The sequence below is a fragment of the Heptranchias perlo genome, chromosome 2 (assembly GCF_035084215.1).
Source record: "Heptranchias perlo isolate sHepPer1 chromosome 2, sHepPer1.hap1, whole genome shotgun sequence".
NCBI lineage: Eukaryota > Metazoa > Chordata > Chondrichthyes > Hexanchiformes > Hexanchidae > Heptranchias > Heptranchias perlo.
In genome coordinates, this window is record NC_090326.1 from 104,939,651 (window position 1) to 104,962,195 (window position 22,545).

The 22,545-nt window shown below is 45.6% G+C and overlaps 1 protein-coding gene across 4 annotated transcripts in view; it reads left to right on the forward strand.

The window, feature by feature from the left end:
- The first annotated feature begins 8,621 nt into the window (after window positions 1-8,621).
- Window positions 8,622-22,545, forward strand: part of LOC137341956 (tensin-3-like) — a 385,280-nt gene continuing 371,356 nt past the window's right edge. For 2 of the 4 annotated variants that reach the window (XM_068005503.1, XM_068005521.1), the window contains exon 1: window positions 8,625-8,999. In XM_068005503.1, coding sequence (XP_067861604.1) covers window positions 8,820-8,999 — 180 coding nt within the window. In that variant the 5' untranslated portion in view covers window positions 8,625-8,819. Of the gene's footprint in view, window positions 9,000-22,545 lie in introns of all 4 variants that reach the window. The other 2 variants (XM_068005512.1, XM_068005544.1) reach the window with 2 other exon arrangements.

The following is a 22,545-nucleotide window of genomic DNA, read 5'->3' on the forward strand; positions in this document are numbered from 1 at the left end:
AGCAATAATATATCTTTCATTTATCACACCGTCATCTATGAAAGCAAATTAGGGACAGCATGACTGAGCACTTGGACAAATAGGAACTGATCAGAGAGAGCCAGCTTGGATTTGCAAAGGGTAAGTCAGTGTCCAATGGACCTAGCTGAATTTTTTGAGGAGGTAAATAACATGGTTGATAAGGGAATGTCTATGGATGTTATTTGTATGGATTTGGCAGGGGGATGGGCACCAGGATGGAGCAATGGATTAAAGAGAATATTGTAGTACTGGAGAGAGAGGATGTCCTGGAGGGGTCAAGGACAGAATCTATTTGGTTAGAGTTAAGAAATAAAAGAGGTGCTATGACACTACTGGGTGTATTCTATAGGCCAACAACTAATGGGAAGGATATAGAGGAGCAAATTTGCAGGGAAATTACAGAAAGGTGCAAAAGCTATAGAGTAGTGATAACTGGGGACTGGGATAACAATAATAATATAAGGGGAACAGAGGGGGAGGAATTTTCGAAATGTGTTCAGGAGAACTTTCTTAACCAGTATGTTTCTGGCCCAACGAGGAAGGAGGCATTGCCAGACTTGGTTCTTGGTAATGAGGTGGGCCAAGTGGAGCAAATGTCAGTGGGGGAGCATTTAGGGAGCAATGATCATCGTATCAAAAGGTTTAGAATAGCAATGGAAAAGGACAACGGACTACTTTAACGTAAAAATATTCAATTGGAGGAGGGACAATTTCAATGGGATGAGAACAAATCTGGCCTGGTTAAATTGGAATCCAAGATTGGCAGGCAAAACTGTAATTGAACAGTGGGCGGCCTTTAAGGAGATGGTTCGGTACAGTCTCGGCACATTCCCATGAGGCAGAAAAGTAGGGCAACTAAAGCCAGAGCTCCCTGGATGACAAAAGAGATAGAGTGTAAGATGAAATGGAAAGAAGGGGCGTATGATAGATGTCAGGTTGATAACATAAGTGAGAACCAGGCAGACTACAGAAAGTTCAGAGGGGGAAGTGAAAAAGGAAATAAGAGGGACAAAGAGAGAGTATGAGAATAGACTGGTGGCTGACTTAAAAGGAAATCCAAAAGTCTTCTACAGGCATGTAAACAGTAAATGGGTAGTAAGAGGAGAGGTGGGGCCGATTCGTGACCATAAAGGAGATCTGCTCATGGAGGCAGAGGGGATGGCTGAGGTACTAAATGAGTACTTTGCATCTGTCTTTACCAAGGAAGAAGTTGCTGCCAGAGTCTCAGTAAAGGAAGATATAGTTGAGATACTGGATGGCTAAAAATTGAGAAAGAAGAGGTACCAGCTGTACTTAAAGTAGATAAGTCACCCGGTCCAGATGGGATGCATTCTGGGTTGCTGAGGGAAGTAAGGGTGGAAATTGCGGAGGTACTGGCCATAATCTTCCAAACATCCATAGATACGGGGGTGGTGCCAGAGGACTGGAGAATTGCAAATGTTACACCCTTGTTCAAAAAAGGATGTAAGGATAAACCCAGCAACTATCGGCCAGTCAGTTTAACCTCAGTGGTGGGGAAACTTTTAGAAATTATAATCCAGGACAGAATTAACAGTCACTTGGATGAATGTGGATTGATTAGGGAAAGCAAGCACGGATTTGTTGAAGGCAAATTGTGTTTAACTAACCTTAGAGAGTTTTTTGATGAGGTAACAGAGAGGGTAGATGAGGGCAATGCAGTTGATGTGGTCATGATGTGGAGATGTCAGTGATGGACTGGGGTTGACAATTGTAAACAATTTTACAACACCAAGTTATAGTCCAACAATTTTATTTGAAATTCACAAGCTTTCGGAGGCTTCCTCCTTCCTCAGGTGAATGTTGTGGAAATGAAATCCTCGAACCCTTTGCAGAACAATACCTGGTGATTACAGATAGTCTTTCCAACTGCCCGTTGCCAAGGCAATCACTGTGCGCAGACAGAGAGGTGTTACCTACAATGCCACCGAATGTACAAACACCCAAAAAAAAAACAGAGAGAGGCAGAAACATAGAAACATCCGAAAGGAAGAGAAAGACAGCAAATGACCCGTTATATTAAAAACAGATAACATTTGTTCGCTGGTGGGGTTACGTGTAGCATGACATGAACCCAAGATCCCGGTTGAGGCCGTCCTCATGGGTGCGGAACTTGGCTATCAATTTCTGCTCGACGATTTTGCGTTGTCGTGTGTCTTGAAGGCCGCCTTGGAGTATGCTTACCCGAAGGTCGGTGGCTGAATGTCCTTGACTGCTGAAGTGTTCCCCGACTGGGAGGGAACCCTCCTGTCTGGCGATTGTTGCGTGGTGTCAGTTCATCCGTTGTCGCAGCGTCTGCATGGTCTCGCCAATGTACCATGCTCTGGGGCATCCTTTCCTGCAACGTATGAGGTGGACAACGTTGGCCGAGTCACAGGAGTATGAACCATGCACCTGGTGGGTGGTGTCCTCTCGTGTGATGGTGGTATCTGTGTCGATGATCTGGCATGTCTTGCAGAGGTTACCGTGGCAGGGTTGTGTAGTGTTGTGGACGCTGTTCTCCTGAAAGTTCTCCTGATGTGGTGTATATGGAATTTCAAAAGGCGTTTCATAAAGTGCCGCATGGTAGGCTTATCATCAAGATTGCGGCCCATGGAATAAAGGAGGCAGTAGCAACATGGATACAGAATTGGCTAAGCGACAGGAAACAAAGTAGTGGTGAACGGTTGTTTTTCGGACTGGAAGTAGGTGTACAGTGGTGCTCCCCAAGGATCGGTGCTGGGACCACTGCTTTTCTTGATATATATTAATGACTTGGACTTGGGGTACAGGGCACAATTCAAAATTTGCAGATGACACAAAACTTGGAAGGATAGTAAACAGTGAGGAGGATAATGATAGACTTCAGTCGGACATAGACAGGCTCATGGCATTGGTGGACACGTGGCAGATGAAATTTTACGCAGAAAAATGTGAAGTGATACATTTCGGTAGGAAGAACGAGGAGAGGCAATATAAACTAGAGGGCACAACTCTAAAAGAGGTACAGGAACAGATAGATTTGGGGGGAAATGTGCACAAATCATTGAAAGTGGCAGGGCAGGTTGAGAAAGCGGTCAAAAAAGGATACGGGATCCTGGGCTTTATAAATAGAGGCATAGAGTACAAAAGTATGGAAGTCATGATGAACCTTTATAAAACACTGGTTAGGCCACAATTGGAGTATTGTGTCCAGTTCTGGGCACCGCACTTTAGGAAAGATGTGAAGGCCTGAGAAAGGGTGCAGAAAAGATTTACTAGAATCATTCCAGGGATGAGGTGCTTTAGTTATGTGGATAGACTGGAGAAGCTGGGATTGTTCTCCTTGGAACAGAGAAGGTTGTCAGGAGACAAAATCATGAAGGGTCCAGATAGAGAGAAACTGTTCCCATTGGTGGAAGGGTCAAGAACCAGAGGACATAGATTTAAGGTGATTGGCAAAAGAAGCAAAGGTGACATGAGGAAAAACTTTTTGACACAGCGAGTGGTTAGGATCTGGAATGCACTGCCCAAGGGGGTGGTGGAGGCAGATTCAATCATGGCCTTCAAAAGGGGACTGGGTGAGTACTTGAAAGGAAAACATTTTCAGGGCTACGGGGATAGGGCGGGGGAGTGGGACTAGCTGGATTGCTCTTTCATAGAGCGGGCAGGGACTCGATGGGCCAAATGGCCTCCTTCAGTGCTGTAACCTTTCTATGATTCTATTCTCTGATTTCCAAAAGGTATTCAATAAGGTTCCACATAAGAAACTGTTAACAAAAATGAGAGCACATGGAATTGGAGGCAACCTATTGATGCGGGTAGGGAATTGTTTAGGAGATCGGAGACAGAGAATAGAAACAATGGGTGTGTACTCAAATTAGCAAGAGGTGACTCGTGGTGTCCTTCAGGGATCTGTACTAGTGCCTCAGCTTTTCGCTATGTGGTGTCCTTCAGGGATCTGTACTAGTGCCTCAGCTTTTCGCTATGTCCCCGGCGCGGACACGATGGGCCGAAGGGCCTCTATCCGTGCTGTATGACTCTATGACTCTCTATGACTCTATCGTTGGTGTCCATGGAGCCATGCCCCAGCATAAATATGAGGAACAAAAACAAGAAGCAAATTGGAAAAATATTTTACAGCACCTAAATATATAGGGCATTCTTTTGCAGCTGTGTGATATAGATATGTATTGATATAATTTTTCCACAGTTTATTTCTAATTTTCCCCATAATGCCTTTGGGGCAAGCAACATCCTGTTCTTTCTCTTCCACTTAATGATATAAGCACATAACAAAGATGCTTCCATTATGATCCTAATAGGTTGCACTGCCAGGCTTGAAACACTATTTTGTGATGCAGCTTGCTTCCAATATCCAACCAGATACTTGCTCCTGCCATTCATGCCAATGTTCCACTGCAAGATGCTAACTTATTTTGTTTGCTTTCAGAAGTCTGATCAAAACAGTTATTGCTAATGTCTAAAATAAAACCACAATGCGGATGCTGGAAATTTGAAATAAAAACAGAAAATGCTGGAAATACTCAGCAGGTAGGCAGCATCTTTAGAGAGAAACAGAGTTAACATTTCAGGTCGATGGTCTTTCATCAAAACTGGAAGAAGTAAAGATTTAACAGTTTTTAAGCAAGTACAGAGTCAGGGAAATGGAGACTGGGAGAAGAGGAAAGAACAAAAGGAAAGGTCTGTGCTCGGGTGGAGGGCAGGACTGATAGAAAGGATGATGGTGCAAGGCAAAGGTGGTGGAATAGCGTAGGAGGCCGAGGTCAGAGTGGGAGTGGGAAGTGGAATTAAATGGCAAGCGACCAGAAGCTCAGAGTCACGCTTGCGGACTGAACGGAGGTGTTCAGCAAAGGAGTGTTTGGGGCCCTGGACGAAGGGAAGGGAGGAGGTGAAGGGGCAGGTGTTGCATCTCCTGCGCTTATACGGGAAGATGCCGTGGGAAGGAGAGTGGGTGTTGGGGGTGATGGAAGAATGGACCAGGGTGTTGCGGAGGGAACGGTCCCTTCGGAATGCTGAAAGGAAAGGGGAGAAGATGAGTTTGGTGGTGGCAGAAATCCATTGAATGTGGAGGCTGGTGGGCTATTTTTTCTCCCTATGTCCAGTCTCTTCCGACTTACATCCGCGACTCTTCAGACGCCCTCCGTCATTTTAAGTTTCCAGTTTCCCGGCCCTAACCATCTCCTTTCCACCATGGGCGTCCAGTCCCTCTACACCTCTATCTCCCACCAGGATGGCCTGTGGGCCCTCCACTTCTTCCTTGAACGGAGGCGCAACCAGTCCCCATCCACCACCACCCTCCTCCTCTGCCTGGCTGAACTTGTTCTTACATTGAACAATTTCTCCTTTGACTCCACCCATTTCCTCCAAATAACTGAGAATCCGTGTGGGTCCTAGCTATGCCTGCCTTTTTATGGGAAACATGGAGCATTCTTTGGTCCAGTCCTATTCAGGTCCCCTCCCTCACCTCTTTATCCTGTACATGGATGAGTGTATCGATGCCGCTTCCTGCTCTCGCTCCAGAGGAAAATTTCATCAACATACCCCTCCCTCACCTTCACTGCTGAGAGACTTGACGAAGTCATGAGTCTAACTTAATGCTTTTTTCCTGATTATGTATTGAATATTGAACTTTTCCTATCACATCTCCAACCTAATGAAAACATCCTGAAGGATGTGACTGTAAAATGCATACGCCTGAAAATTACACTGTTATTGTTTGATTGCGTAACTTCTACTTATCAAATTCCTCTGTCTATTAATTTAAAGGAGGTATTAACCCATTTATTTTAATTGGGCTAACACTTCCATTAAAATGGTGGCCAAAGAAGTTTGCGATAAAAAGGGCAAGTGTTTATAAGATAATATTACGAAGGGTAATTTCAAGGCTATATTCTTTGGTGTCCAGCCAGAACAGTGAAGAATTTCTAGACTTCATATTTTCTACATTTCAGTCATAGCTTAAATGCCTCATCAAATACTTCTAGGAGGCTTTCCAACTGTCCTTTGTCTTGCAATGATCAGACTGACTTCATGAGTTTTTTGTACTTGTGATTCCTATATTCCAAATTCAAGCACAATGTCTTTCCTATTTTCTGATAATATAGTTGGACTCAGTTGCCTCACCTGTTGACATTTTTTAGTGGATCAAATCCACGATGGTAGCTAAAGCAATTACTACTGCAGTGTTTGCAGAGCTGCTGTTTTCTAATTCCTACCCCCTGGAACTCTTTTCAAAAACCCTTTCATCTTTCTTCTTCCCTACTTGCCTTTGAAAGCCCTACTCAAAACCTATATTTTTGACCATGCTTTCGAGCAACTCTTCTGACTTTTTTCTGTTATTGTTTGGTCTGCTCTCATATGTGAAGCACCTTGAGATATTTTATGATTTTAAAGGCACTACACAAATCCAAGTTGTGGTTTGGAGTTCACTCAGAACAAAGGTGGCAAATTTAGGCACTGACTTTCCATTGTTTTTGCTGGCTATTAGATGGCCTCAAGCAATTTAAAATTTTCTGTACATATGTGAAATAATTCTTACTTGCAGTTACTTACCAGGCATGAATGGTATTTTATATTATTATGTTTTATGATATTCATTAGAAAATTAGCATGAAGTAAAGCTTTGCAATAAATGGGTAAACTTGATTTCCCCATGTTTGTTCTGGGGTGCACTGAGCACACATCTGCTTCTGTTGTTGTTCCTTTGTCAAGTTGCTTGCTCAGATTCCTGTCAGCTTTGTTATACACACTTGTTGCTTTGAAATGTACCATAACCTCTTGAAATGTCTTCATCTCATCTTTCTTGAAGAAGTCAGCTTTCCTCCTGGGCAAATAAAGAATGCCAGGAAGGTAGCAAAATGAGATTGCTATTTATATTGCAACATGCCCCATCGATTCCAATGCTTTTTGTTACTGTTATAAAACTGTTCAACCTGAGGCTATTTTACAACAACACAGTTAACATTAAATGTGGTTTATGCATTTCTCTTTGACTTACGTTTGTTTTTTCCCTTTCTTAGGTTCTCTAAAGTTAGTCGGTGCTTTTTTTTTGTGCACTTTATTTAGAATGAATTCAATCACACTTTTGATATCTTCCACATCTCATTGATAAATTTTACAGCAATCAATCGAGAGTAGCTCACACAGCTTCACCAATTCATAAATTGCATTTCTTGTTATGTTCTGTTTTGGTGTTTTACTTTGTTTCTTTCCCTGAGTTTGATACAAAAAGGATTTTAAGGGTAATTGTTACATCCTGGCTATGACTTCAAACAATGTTTCTTATGACTAATTTGAAAGTGGTTATTGACCTCGTGTCATAACTGAAATTTCAACAAATATTCTTCCCCTCCCCCCACATTCAAGTCCCTCTGATTTTCAGATAAACTTTTAGTGCACTGTTAATAGGTTGAGGTTGGGCTGTAGAAAGTTGTCTTAAAATACAGCCCAATGCTTGTAAGTATATGACTGTCTTCGAATCAGTGTTTACGTGATATGAACTGCAAGGATGAAAGTAGATGCAACTCACACTTATGATACAATGATACAAACCATTAGATTTGATTATAGGATTAAAGTCACTTTCAGGGTACACTATGTACCCGCATATGTACAAATTGTAAGAAGAATTTGCATTTCTGTAACTTCCCTTACACAGAAAGCTGCAAGTGCTTCATGGGCCGGAGGAGAACTGAAGGCATAGTCAAAGTCCGTTTTTTTTTAAAGAATGTTTTCGGGGAAAAACGCCCAGAAAGCAAGCGTGTAATATATAAGGATCAGTTTTGTTGATGAAGCGGAGGACACGTCTCTGGAGTCAGAGCAGCAGAAGGTCCAGGCTGGATGAGATGGTTAAGATGAAGGGCGAGACCGTGCTGTGATTTGAAAGTGAGGAAAGTCGGCCTGGAAGTCAATGCAGTAGGAAATTTGGAACTTGAAAATGATGGAGGTGCTGGAATATTTGAACACATATTATGGTCATAATAATGCCATTTTTACGAGTTCTTGATCACTGTGACATAAGTTATGTCACTGACAATGAGAATGCAATTCTGCAGGACCGGCACATTTCGTGTATTTTCTTATAAAACCTGTTAAATTCACAAACTGGGGTCCATGATGATTGACAGTTCGTAGATCTATTAGTCATCTAAAGCGACTCATAATTTTGTTGTTAATTTCCTCTTTCATTACTTCAACACGAGGAGAGTAAATTATCAGAGAGCATTTCAATGGGCTTTTCACTCTTACTGATCTATCAAGTGTGTCCGGTGCACCGGGATTAATGGAAACCTAAAATCCACACAATAGCAGCCGGGGCAGGTTTGTTTCGCAGCTGCAGTCTGGAGGACCGAAAGAAGCTTCAATGTGTTTCCAACTCAGCATCTCCACCATCGGCAAATTGTTAACTTTTACCCCTCGGTGCACCTGCCGCCCAACAAACAACGCAATCCGTTTGCATTTGATGAGAAAATTGAAAGAGAGAGAGGGAGAGAGAGAAAACCCCTGCATTGAATCCCGAATCGAAAGCCAAAGCCCCCTCCCCCCTTTCCTTTTTTGTTTCCTGTTTGCCCGGAGTTTGTGGCGATTACCGCAGGACTGTTCCTCGGTTATTGTCCGGGACTCCAGAAAACCCCACAAAGAGCTGGTCAAACTCCGTGAAAAGCCCACAGTCCGTGAGATGATTCCAACTTTATCTCACCAGTCCCTGACTTGTGGCATTAGCTTCGCATTGAAGTGAGTTTTATTGTGTTGTGAACGCCGCTTTACTTCGCGGGGAAGTCTGAGCAAGCACTTCAATAATGGAGGAGCCTGATGGGCGCCCTTGGAGCAGGCGCTTTGCTTGTCCCGCTTGTTTGATGGTTTTCTGCAACTTGGAGGAAGTACATTTTCATTCCAAGCTCTTTCACCAGCTTCATCTAACTGTCAGCCAAGAGGAAACCGTCCCAAAGCACCCAGGAGAACAGCTTCCAATCTTTGTGGTGAGTTTTCCCAGTTTCATTCAATGTTTATTTTCCTATTGCACAATTCAAACACGACCGTCTTTAGACATTGTTGCTTCCGAGAACTGGAAAAAATGCTTTTAGAAAGTAATATATTGTGTTCTGTCTCTGTTTAAATACAATAAATACCCGCTTCCCGTCAGGTGAGCATGTATTCTTGGTTTACACTACAACATGGTAACACACTTCACCTGTCATGTGATGCAGAACAGTACTCATTTTCACAAGTTATATTGGCAGTTTGTGCCAACAATACCCAAAAAAATCTGGTTAAATACTAACAGGGAGGTTTAGAAAAGGCTGACAAAATAAAATGGTGTATTTTTTTTCTTTTATTACAGTAGGGCATGTTCAGTGCTTGTATCAAGTTTTGCAAAAACAAATAACCTATTAGGATTTCCAACCCTCCAGGATTGTGCTGCAGTCTCCAGGAATTGAAAATTCTCTCTGCTATGGGAAACCCAGGAGAAAAATCTGAGGGGCATTTAAAAAAAATCAATTTCTTTGAACACTTTCATTTTATTAATTCTAATAATATTGGAGATAGGGGAAAAGGTTGATTGACTGAGTGGGGCAGTTGAAGGAGGCAGGTCATGTGATTAAACTTCCAGGAATATGTCCAGCCAGAGTTGGCAACACTACCACCTATGCTGCCATGTTTCTGGTTGTTTGCCAAACCCTTGAGCATCTTACTGTCTAGTGGTGGGTTGCAGCATTACTCACAGGTAGTCCGAAACGCAGATATGTTGTTTTGCTATTAAGATATGTTTAACCTGCCCTGTCCTGTGTAAGGTCACATCCGTGGGGAAGTATTCTAAATAGTCAATTAGAGGCTAATTGCTGTTGTTTATCGAAGTTTGTCTGGAGATTAGCAGCTGCTTGAAAATCCTCTCCGTTTGGGAGAGCTTGGTTATCAGGTCAGTAGAAACGGGTAGGAAATGATGATTGTCTTTTTTGTGCAATACAACTAGGGTATTTCTATAGTACAGCTTAGATAAATCAAATGATGTGCTGATTTATAAGGATAGTTGTGTTATACTATGTAATGTACAATGTGTTATTCTGTTCAAAATGAGCTGTGTTATTTGAAGGCCACAAAATCTAATCGTTGTTAAGTAAACACGCTGAGGAGCAACAGGAGTAGCGCTACATCCGGTGTGCGACCAAATCCATACAGGAGCGAAAAGTCGAGCTCTGTCCTGACTCCTAGATGTATTGAGGCGGTTTAAGCACGTGGAACGATCCTGTCCGAGCTGACCCCTGTTCGGACGAAATTTCTCATTGATGCAGGCCCCAAATCCTCCCTCGGGAGCCTGTGCCTCACAACTTGAGCAGTCTCTCGGAAATTCTCTCTGTGCCATTTCACTCTGCACGGAGGGATTCCTTGTACAGGCTGCTCCTGCACACCTCACCCCTTGTCTCCCCTCCGGATGTGCCATCATGCCCTCCGGTGGAAGTGGAGGTCCCCAATGGAGGGCTCTCTGTGCGGGAGTCCTCCCCTGCACCATTGAGGATCTGGGGTGGAGAGTGTTGCACTGAGCAGTCTCAACAAATAGGCTTTTGAGCCACTTTACAGACTCCCAGGCTGCCTGTACTTTTTGCGGCCTGGATCAGTTTTCCATGTATATGTTTAGCGTGAGGGGTTGCAGCCCCTCTTCCATTATTTGAAGGGGCTGCTCCTCAACTTCTGGCTGCACTTAATTCTCACGCTCTTGATCTTTGGCCACCCGGTGAAGTGGGGGGGGGGGGGTAGGCAAGTCGGAGGACCGCCTCGTGGGTCTGCTCCTGGGCGTGGCCAAGGTGACCATCCACAGGTCCAGGATATACATGACCCATGGGGGTGGTTGCTGTGGCTGCCTGCCTCTCCTGCAACTTTTTCTGCATCCGGGTGGCCTGGACAAGGAGCACATGGTGTCTGCTGGTACGCTTGAGGCTTTCCACGACTGGTGTTACTGCAGGGTCTGGACTGCCAATAATATTATGATTTAATTTGCTAAGTTTTTTTTTGTCTTTTGTATAATTTCAGTGTTTATTCATTGTGCCCCTTTATTTTGGGTTGATGACTCCTAAACGGGTTTATTAAAAATAAATGCAACAGGAGCAGGCCATTCCTATGTTCTTATATTTGATGTTTGGTCACGCCTCAGCCCTCTATATAAAGTCTGCCACTGTTGCACTCAAGTGGCTCAAATTCGATAAATTTTATATAGAAATGTGAACAGATTTGATACAATGATGCACTGAAAGATTTGTAAATTTCAGACTTCTGATTTTTGGTTAGTAGCTTCATGTCTTGGGTGAAATTGAACAACTTGAATTTACTTCGGGTGCCTCATGTAGAAGAATGTCTTGAAGTGCTTCACAAGAGGGAAAGTAGGATACCAAACAAGTGACAGAAAAAAATAAATGCAATGGAACTGAAAGCAATGTGTTAAATAATGCACAAATAAACCAGGTTTAGGAATAACCATTAATATTTATAATAAACTTTCCACAAGAACATTTTGTACACATAAGGTAATTGTGTATATAAAGGATATTATGTTCTCACATTTATAGCTTTGATTACTGTGCACATTGTGGTATTGCTGAGTCAATCTGAACTCAGTCGTCACAGACAAAAAATATCCTGATCAAAATTGCCTGATAACACATGATTGTCACAAACCATCTCGTCAACTAACTTTTCAAAGTGATTTTATATTTGTATAACTGTTCTTGCTGTTTGAGATGGAAAGTGAATTTGTCAGATTATTAATTACAGAACAATTACACATTTATTTAATGTTAAACCTCTATCAACAATCTATGTTTCAGTTAGACTTAAGGATGTCATATAGTGGTTGTTCTTGCTGTCTCACTGTTGAGATACTTGTCCAGATATAATAGGTATTTTATACCATGAAAAATGAAGAGAAAGTACCCATACCTCATTATTACTCGAAGTGGTATATCTATACAAAAATTATGTTTCTATGCTGGGCAAGATGCCAATTGTGGGTTATGGTATGTTTTTCCTCATTTGTCACTCAGTCTCTGCATTAAACATCCCCTCCCCCACCCGCATTGATAACTCTCTCTACCCAGTTAATGTATCTTAATCTTCACTGCAGAGAACGTATACTGCAGCTGGTGCATTTTTATTTTCCCACAGAACCCATTAATACGGTCCCTCTCTGTGAGCTCAGGTTGTACCAACTTATGGTCCGTTTTATTCTCTGGACTCTCAAGTCACTAGAAAATGGGTTGAAACTGTTCAACTTCGTCTCTCTTTATCGCCATCAGATACAAGTTTGGATTGGAATTAAACCCATGTTGCAAAGGTAAAAGGGCATGGCTGTAACACACTGCAACACCCAGTCCATCAAGGTTCATTTCATTGATGTTTGACCTCCTCTACTGACAATAGAGTGATTTCTATTGGGATCAGAAGTAAAATTTTTAATTCTATTTTACTGACTTCTGCTCAAACACAAGTGTGGAGGACACTCAATGGCAATCAGTTTATACAGAACTTCTACCACTGAGAGGAGTCCCATAATTAAAAAAAATAAAAACAGAAAATGCTGGAAACACTCAGCTGTCTGACCTGCTGAGTGTTTTCAGCATTTTCTGTTTTTATTTCAGATTTTCAGCATCCTCAGTATTTTGATATTGTTCCCATAATATTTAAGCTCTCCAAGGGTGATTTGCGTTCTGTAATTATGAAGTTGTTTCGATACAACTTTCTTTCCAATAATTAGGGGCACCATCTAGTGTGTAAATGGCAGTCCTGGATGTCTCCATTACCAGCAGAATAGACATGGCATTCAATTACATCACGTAATCTATTTATATGCAATATGCGTGGAACTCTTCTGTAATATATTAAAAATAAACTTTTATGATATGAATGGAGTTTTCAATATGGTATAGTATTTTTGTTTTGAATTATGCAGTGTAGATTTGCATATAGTGCATCTCAAAATGCTTATGGCCAGTTATTGTTCTGGTGATGGCGATGTTTGGTTGTCGAAGAGAATTCAGTGTGTGTTCATGCTGGTAATTCGGACTTTATCTCTGTGTGGAGATTTGTTTGATGCTGTTTCTTATGAATTCTTTAAATTTTTTTCGGTGTTGAGAACCAGTGCACAGCTCTTTGTTTTCAAAGTGCCGGTGTTTTGTGGGGAAGCGATTCTGGTCAGCCAGTTATCTAATGTAAATGGAATAAAGTTCATATTCCTCTTATGGAAGGCAGATAGCATGCATTACATGGTGTTCTGGGCTACATACACTCTACAACTTTTACATTACACATCTTGTAATTAAGAATTCTGTTTATGCCACAAATGTAGTGTGTAGTGCATTAGATTAAAATTATATTTCAAATTGAATTCAGCCAGGTCTGTTAGAAGTGTGGAGGCTGTTTTAATATTTCCTCTATATGTGAAGAGGCTCCTTTGGAGGATTTTGTCTACCATCTTGAAAATTCCATTTGTGGGGCTTAAAGTTAGAAATGAGGTAAATGCACCTTGTGGTTTGGTTTTGAACCATGCAGATGGGGAAGATGCCAGCTTTGATCTTTAGATTGTACAGAGTAGTTCATCTCAATAATGGGGGTATTAAAGTTGGCAACACTGTCGGCCAAAGATGAGGAAAAATCAGCCAGGTTCCCCATTCCTGATTTCTTTCCAGCGACACCTGCTGGAACGTGTATGGCCATCAAATGAGGGCAGGATCAAGCTTAGCAATGATGCCCTCCATGGTCAAATAGCTTACTGATGCTCATTATCCATGCTCTCACGAAAGAATAAACACTTGAGTAAGGTACAGGTGAGTTGGTATTTCTATATTTTCAGGGCCAATGATTTGTTTTTCATTGAAAAATGGATGGAATCTATGAATACAATTCCCAAATTCCTAGTAAGCATCTTGAAATTCTAAGTAATAGAAACTGAATTTGACTTTGAGACACTGTGAACCAATGAGCCTAATTATAAATGGACAGAATCATGGAATGTGATCTCCTCGGCACGAATAAAGATCTTGAAATCTTATTTAATAAAAATGGAATTTGACTTACCCAGCCTCACTGAATTTGATTAGAAGTTTACTTATTGTCAAATAACATTTTATCTCTCTGAACGGAATTTTTCTGTCTTTTGAATGACGACGAGGAGATCATGATCCCCCATGAAAAAATGCCATGCAGTTTATATCCATTACGGATAATGGACTTGTAGAGCTTCAGGGTATAGAAGATCCAAATGAGGTGGTAATAGTTGCCATGGATGTTCCTCTATTGGTATCTTTGTTATTAAATATTTGAGTGTTTGCATGATGTCACATCAAATCCAACAGTCATTTAAACAGCTAAGATTGCCTGTATTAAGCAGCACAGTTATTTCCTGTAGCAATTCAACTCTGGTAGCACTAATAGTTTAATACTGGATTCAGACCAGAATCGAAACCTGCTTGAGAACAGTTGACTTATGAACATCTGCTGTCCAATTGGCAGAGCCTGCTGTCGATAAGACCAAAGACTGAATTGCCTTGTGCTATTCAGGAAGTTTCAATACCATCAAACCACATGACTGATGCGGAGTCCGAGAGTGAATATTTCCTGATGTTGACTACAGAATTTGAGCAATAATAGAGAAGGCATTCTCAAGAAAACAAATGGTCATTTTTGTTCCTGCATACACCTCCAGGTGGCAGTATTGTAATGACTGGAACTTGAAATTCTGAAGTCCTCCCTCCCTGAAAACGTTCCATCACTCTGCAAAGTGCTTGATAAACCAGCTCCTCTGTGATTTATATTTTGAAATATTTGCAACAATCAGATTAAACATGTTAGCCTTCAGCTAATTACTGTTCTTATGTGGGCATATTTTTCACGATTATTTTGACACATCGTTTTCTGCTACCTAGTAGGTAACAGAGGGCCTGTTTGATGGTTGCAGATCCTTGTTCGGTGCCCATATTGGCAATGGGAAAGGGAAAGAATGACAAGTTCTCCTATTAGATCCATTTTAACACATGTTTATATTACAGGGGTATAGCCAACACAAGGCTTGCAGTTCTCCCTTTATTGGCTATTCTCCACAGTGTAAATGATCTCATACTTAAGGAATTGAAAGTATTGTAGACCCATGAAAACGTAGGTCTATGAATGTGCAGTCGGATTATGGAAGTCTGATTCAGGAAAATAAATGTGGGAAGCAGTCCCTTGCCTTTCTCCTGATAAAGCAGTTCGGTCTTTGAATTCTACAGTAGAGGCCAGCATAACTGGCATTCAATTGTGAAAATGAAATAGGGAGAGTGATGCACAAAGACTGTTCTCCCTGGACAGAAAGATCAAAGATGGGCAATATAAACTTGCTTTTGAAAGTGTAGCCCCGTGTGCCAAGTATCAATCATTAGGTAACCACATTAAATGGGTTTGCAATTTGTATCACTCCTCCTGATCTGAAGTCTCCTTCAAAGCATTTCCCCAATGTTGACTGTGCTAGCATCTTTTTAAAGAAAAAAATAATTTGCCAGAGAAAATATGTGGAAAGTTGGGCGTTGTGGGGATTTCTGCGGGAGCAGCAAGGCGCCATTCTGCCCATATCCTTCCTCGCACCAAGACCCGTTTACCCATCACCCCTATGCTTTCTGATCTACATTGACTCCTGGTCCGGCAACACCTTGATTTTAAAATTCTCATCCTTGTTTTCAAATCCCTCCATGGCCTTGCCCCTCCTTTTAATTCTCACCTCCTCGAGGCCTACAACCCTCCGAGATCTCTGCGCTGCTCCAATTCTGGCCTGTTGTGCATCCCCGATTTTTATCGCTCCACCATTGGTGGCCGTGCCATCAGCTGCCTAGGCCCTAAGCACCAGAATTACCTCCCTAAACCTCTCCGCCTCTTTAACTCTCTCCCCTCCTTTGTTGCTTTTTAAAACCTACCTCTTCGACCAAGCTTTTGGTCACCTGTCCTAAAATCTCTTTATGTGCCTCAGTGTCAAATGTTGTCTGATAAAGCTCCCATGAAGCACCTTGGGATGTTTTTAGGACATTAAAGGCACTATATAAATGCAAGTTGTTGTTACAAGGGTAGATTGGGGTGACGTGGGTGCTGCTGATGCACCCTCGCTGGTGCCGGTTGCCTGCTCCTGCTATGCAGATGATTCTGTACCTGGGATTAGTAACATGGGGCTCGATTTTAGGGTCGGGTTTCCGGCGGGTTTCCAGCGGGGGGGCCCCGAAAATCCCGATCTCCGATCACGTGACCGGATTCGGACGAAATCCCGGCCACTTCCGGGTACCGCGCTGACGTGCGGGGCTGCGCGCGCAAGCCCCGCTGGTGGGAATCCCGCAGGCAATTAAAGCCAGCGGGGTTCCACTTGAGAGCACTTAACTTGCTCGTTGTGGTCAGTTAATGAGCTGAAGCAGCTGTCAAAAGAGGAAGTGTGGGATTTTACGGTCAAAGCAGTCAGTTTCCCACACTGGGGGAAACAGGACCCTTCAAACCAGGCGTGTTGCAGCCAGCAGCCTGTGCCAGGTGCCAAGGTGCGCTCCACGGGGGAGCGCCCTCACCCACGCAGGAGGCCACCGCGTCACATAGGGCAACCCCTGCCCTCCACCAACCCCCGCCAAGCCAGAGGACAGACCGACACGAAACCGCAGCCCCAGTCCGAGGACCCACCCACCTACCCTGCACAACCCCTCACACCAACACCTGCCAGATGGGTGGTGCGTTGACATCGTCGGAGGACGAACAGGATGACCAGCCCCAGCAGCCTCACAGTCCACGCCGTCCGCCTCGGAGAGGTGGGGCCCCCCAACACGGTGCTGCGGCACACCCACCTGCACAGCAGGAGGGAGGGCAACCGCAGAGAGAGATGCGTCGCAGGAGGCACTACCCTCCGCACAGGGTGTACAGAGCGAGGCTCAGCTTCATGGACCTCTCCGAGGAGCAGTGCATACGGAGGCTCAGAGTCAATCGCCAGGTAGTCGCCGACATCTGCAGCCTCCTTAACGACGAGCTGCTCCCTGATGGACCAAGCAGCATCTTCTTACCTGTCGCCGTCAAAGTCACCACTGCCCTCAACTTCTTCGCATCCGGTTCCTTCCAGGGTGCCACCGGGGACATCACCGGGGTCTGTCAGTCCTCTGCACACAAGTGCATAAGGCAGGTCACCGATGGGTTGTTCCGCAGGGCCTCCCACTACATCAACTTCGCCATGGACGAGCGCAGCCAGATGGAGAGGGCGGTTGGATTCCATGCCATGGCCGGCTTCCCACGGGTGCAGGGTGTAATCGACTGCACCCACATCGCAATACGGGCACCTCCGCATGAGCCAGGGCTGTTCATCAACAGGAAGGGGTATCACTCCATGAACGCCCAGCTCATCTGTGACCACCGCCAGAGATTCCTACACGTGTGCGCCAGATACCCCGGCAGCTGCCACGATGCCTTCGTCCTCAGGGAGTCCGCCGTCCCGCCCATCCTGCAGGCACCCAACGCCGGCAACGGCTGGCTCCTCGGCGACAAGGGGTATCCCCTCCACACGTGGCTCATGACACCTCTGAGGAACCCCATCACCGAGCCGGAGCGTCGGTACAATGACAGCCACACTGCTACCAGGTCTACAATTGAGCAGACCATAGGGCTTCTCAAGATGCGCTTCAGGTGCCTTGATCGTTCTGGGGGAGCGCTCCAATACACACCATTCAGAGTGGGACGAATCATAGTTGTCTGCTGTGCCCTGCACAACATGGCCCAACAGAGAGGGGTGCCGCTGGAGGAGGCCCCATCCACACCCGCCACCCACATTGAGGAAGGCGAGGGCGAGGAGGAGGAGGAGGAGGAGGAGGAGGAGGAGGAGGAGGCGGAGGAGGAGGAGGAGGACGCGCCCGAGGATGTTGGACGACCCATGCGCCGAGCCGCGACTCACCGGGATGGTCGCCGGGCCAGGGACGCACTCATACGTCAACGGTTCTCCTAGAGTCAGACACTGCGAGGCGCTCGCATCTCCTCACCTGCACATGCGAGCGGCCATACCAGCCCCCTCCACTGAAGAGTGCTGCCAGTAATCCTGCACCCACAGCAGTGTGCCCAATGGGTGGCAGCAGGTGTTCGCCGTCATGATGGCCTCCACGGAACGCAACTACTGCACAAGCCGCGGAAGAATGGACGAGAGGTGGCAGGAGTGGTGAGAATAGACTATTTAATATGTGGAATGTGACATCATTTAAGAAACAAAGTACAAAATAATAAACACCCTGGTGTATTCCCTTTGTGATTATAAGGCCTTTGGAATTCTTCTCCGGGAACCCCTACGTGGTGCTACCCCTGTGGCTCCAGCAGAGGTAGTGGCAGGTTGCTCGTCTTCTTGCCTTGACCGGGTAGATGCTTTTGGCGGACGGCCCCTGGGTTTCGGTGCCCGTGAGGGCACCTCCACAGACTGCTCCTCCTGCACCGGGGCAGGGGCAGACTCGGCCACCTGGAGAGGAGGCACCATTGCGGGTGCTGGTTGAGAGGTGGGCGACGGGTGGGACGTGGGGACGCCTTGAGAGGCGTCCCCGCTTCCATGTCCCCGGTCACCATCATCCCTCTCTTGGCCTCGGCCCGCATCACCCCTTCCACCCTGCTGGACGGCAGTTTGGATGGCATGTGTGAGGCCTTGCAAGGCCACCCCTAGTGTATCCCTCAGCCTGTTGGTGGCGTCGGAATGTTGCTCACCCTGAATCCGTACAGACGTTGTGAGGGCCTGCAAGGACTCGAAGTGGAGCTGTGCGTGACGCTCGAGGGAGGCCAGCCTGTCCTCCACCGCAGACAGTCCCGCACCTACCCGCGACACTGTGTCGCCGGTACCCTCCTGTGCCTGCGCCACCAATGCCCACATGCAGGAGGTGGACTCCTCCATCGCCTGCGCTATTGTGGACAATGCGCGCGGCACCTCTGCCAGCACCTCAGCAATTAGCTGGTGGCCCTCGACGACTCTCCTTTTCTCTGGTGGCCCCCTGGGTTCAGCATCTGGGTCCGGCTGAGCAGAGCCTGGAGATGAGTGCTCCCTCCGTCGCGGACCCTCCGCGGCTGCCCCTGCCACCAGGGTCTGCTCATGCTCACTCGTGCGCAGTGACTCACCAAGTGCTACCCCAACTAGTTGGCGAGGGGGACCCACCGAGGTGCGTGTCTCTGCGCTGGTGGATGGTTGGCTCTGATGTGACGATGCACCCTCAGAGACCGCCATGTCCTCTGAGGAATCGCCCTCCATGCTCGCTTGATCCAAAGACGCACCTGCAAGAGAACAGAGGGCACTTTGAGGCATGTGGACCAACTTGACAGTGCGCCTGATGGCAGGTGATGATACGGTCACTCGCGATCATGGGTGTTGAGTGTCAGCTTTCCCTTACCGCCCATTTCGGCAGCGACACACTCGCCATCGGCCACCGACAGGCAATGTCGCGTGCGGGCGAGGTCGAGCGCCTCCACCTCTGCGTCGGTGAGCTCCACCACTTGCGGCGGCCCACCTCCGGTGCGTGCCCTTTCGCGGTTGTTCTTGCTCCTCTTCTCCTGTGAAGGCAAAACACAGATGTGTGAGTGGGTGCGTCTTGCATCGTGAGACGCATCGAGCATCGGTGTGGTTGGGTTGAGCGTGGCGCGGAACGGATGGGAGGAAGTGTGGGCCACGTGCCCATCCCATTGCATGGGGATTGGGGTGTGTGGTAGTGTTCGGGTGGGGTCAGGGACGGTGGGTACTTGCGTGCACGGCGAGGATGGTGAATGAGTGGCTGTGAGGATTGCTGATGGAGCGCAGTGGTGGCTGTGCAGGAGGGGGTTGTGATCTGCTTGGCGTGATGGTGGGGACGGGATGTGGGAGGGTGCGTTGGTGTACTCACCTTGCCAGACCTAGTCAGGTCATTGAAGCGCTTGCGGCACTGCTCCCAAGTCCTTGGGGTGTTGCCCCTGCTGCTCACCTCCGCCGCCACCTCTGCCCATGCCTTCCTGGTTGCGGCGGCAGGGAACTTGCGCCCATCCTCAGGGAAGAGTGTTTCCCTCCTCCTCCTCACGCCCTCCAGCATCAGCTGCAGTGCCAGATCTGAAAAACGGGGCGCAGCCTTTCCCCTTGGTTGAGCCATTCTCCCAGACCTCTTGCTTGCAGCAGGAGGGGCTTTGGGAGACTGCCCCTTTAACTGGAGCTCCTACATCGCGTCGACGGTACTGCGCATGCGCAGCCGGCCGGCACGCAGCTGGGGAGCGCAGAACCCGGAAGCAGGCCTTAATGGGTCCAATTATCCCGCGATCGCGTGGGGGACGCGAACAATTACCCGTCCGCGTTTTCGACGCTCCCGGAGGACCACCCGCTGGGAACCCGCAGGCCTGCTAAATTCGAGCCCATGGTCTCCGACAGGAGGCTAGGGCGGGCAGGGATTTTGCTTCATTGCATTTACACCAGCACAGCGGGTCCCCAGGAATATCGGGGCCAATCTTTTCAACATTTTAAAATTTCTTCAAATATTTGAAGTGAAATGATTGAGAAGTAAAGAAATCTCTTGGGGGTGAGTACTTGATAAGGGAAGGAATTGCAAACACAGATCGATGACCTATTAACTAGTTACTATGGCATTGTGCCAGAATGTGGACTCATGCTTGTAATCTCAGTCTGTGGTTTGAATATTCATTTGAAACCAATATACTTTCTTGCACTTCTCCAGTGTGTCTTTATTGGGTCCTTGCCATTTTGGTCTTGATTTTATTTTTGTCAATTTCCTCAGTGGTGTGTGGGTGAGTTAAGTTTTCTCAGTGATGCATCACATTCACCTGGGACCTGCTTAATTGCCATAAGGACATGAGGAATTTCCTGCACTTCAACAGTTTTTTTCTTTTCAAAATTTTTTTGGTAATTAGTAGTACTGCTTGTGGTTGAGGAGGGCAGTGCACAATAGGGGTAGTGTCAGGGTTGATGGGCATCATAGTCTTTTTTTCACCCATCTTTGGGCATGTTCAAGGTGCCGACTTTGTTGTAGATGGTTTCACAGGTGCAATCAACTTCCCAGTAACTCACTCAAGTGTGCGTTTGGGCAGTGAGTGTCAGCTGGCAATTTGACCATGAGGATATTAAAATAGACTCCAATCCTGTCTTTAATGCAAGTCTGCACTTGCACACTTTCAAGAGGAAATCTCTGAGATAACAGTTGTGCGAAGGAATCCTGACTTTTTTTTTCCCTCCCAAGCCCAGGGATGCTGTGGCCAATTGTATTGCAGCAGCTGAGATCAGCTAACTCAGCATAGACCAGGAATCAAACTTGGGAGCTTCTGTTCTGTACGGCTAATCACTGCACCATGTACTGTGTTTACCAAATGAGCCATCAGGGAGCCCTGGGCTGTGTCTTAATTCCTACAAAAGAAATGTATACACAGGAAGAATGCACATTGCTGATGTGGTATTGAACCATACAGACCAAGGAGGTCCTGGATTCGATCCCTGGTCTGTGCTGAATTGGCTGAAATTCTACATTTGATCTCTGTACTCCTGGGCTAGTAGGTGGAAAATCAGCCAAAATTCTTGCTCCTGATTGCTCGAAGAATTGCTTCTGGAAACTTTTTATGTGTGAGCCTTGTGGACAGTATCAAAGCTCAGCATGATATCTGATCTATCTATCATGTCTTCGGAAGTGTAATCACTGTTGTTTTATAGGCAAAGGTGCCAGCCAATTCTCACACAGCAAGGTCCCACAAATAGAAATGTGATAAATGACCAGGTTAGCTTGTTTTGATGGACGGGTAAATGTTGGCCTTGCTCTTCTTCAAATTGTGTCGTGGGATTTTTTTACATCCACTTGAACAGACAGCCGGGACCAGGATGGCACCTCTGATAATGCAACACTCCCTCAGTACTGCAGTCAAGTATCAGCCTAGATTTATGGGCTCAAGTCATGGAATGGGGTTTGAGCCCATGACCTTATGACTTGGGCGAGAGTGCCGTCACTGAACCAGACTGAAACTTGGGTGAGTTACCAGAGAGCTGCCTACGTCTGCTGAACGATACCCATCGTGGATCAGTAGCTTCAGGGAGAAGGCCAGAATGTTTGGCCTGGGGAGGGGGATGGGGGGGTTGGGATGAGATGTGTTAATGGTTATGAAGTAATATTGTTAATTGTGCAGCTTGGATGATTGAGATACAATTTCTTTGATTTTATATGTTATAGATTACTGTGTGGTCAGGTACCCCTGAATGATTTGATCACCTGCATGTTTCGACAAAATTGTTGGTGAAATAAGAAAACTGTTCAGGGCTGTTGTAATTACGTAGATTCCTACAATAAATTTGGTCAGTTTTATAAGTAATGACGATATCATAAGTGACTCAATATAAACTCTAACTTTCAATCTGCAGCCTTTTCATGGCTGTTGACTTATTATTCAGGTGGCTCTGAAAATATTAAATCGATGATAAACCATTCCAAGGATGAGCACACAACAATTATTTGATGAAGAATCTTGTGCAACTATTTGATTGCCACATTCATAGTGACTGTCAGTGGGTTACTAAAT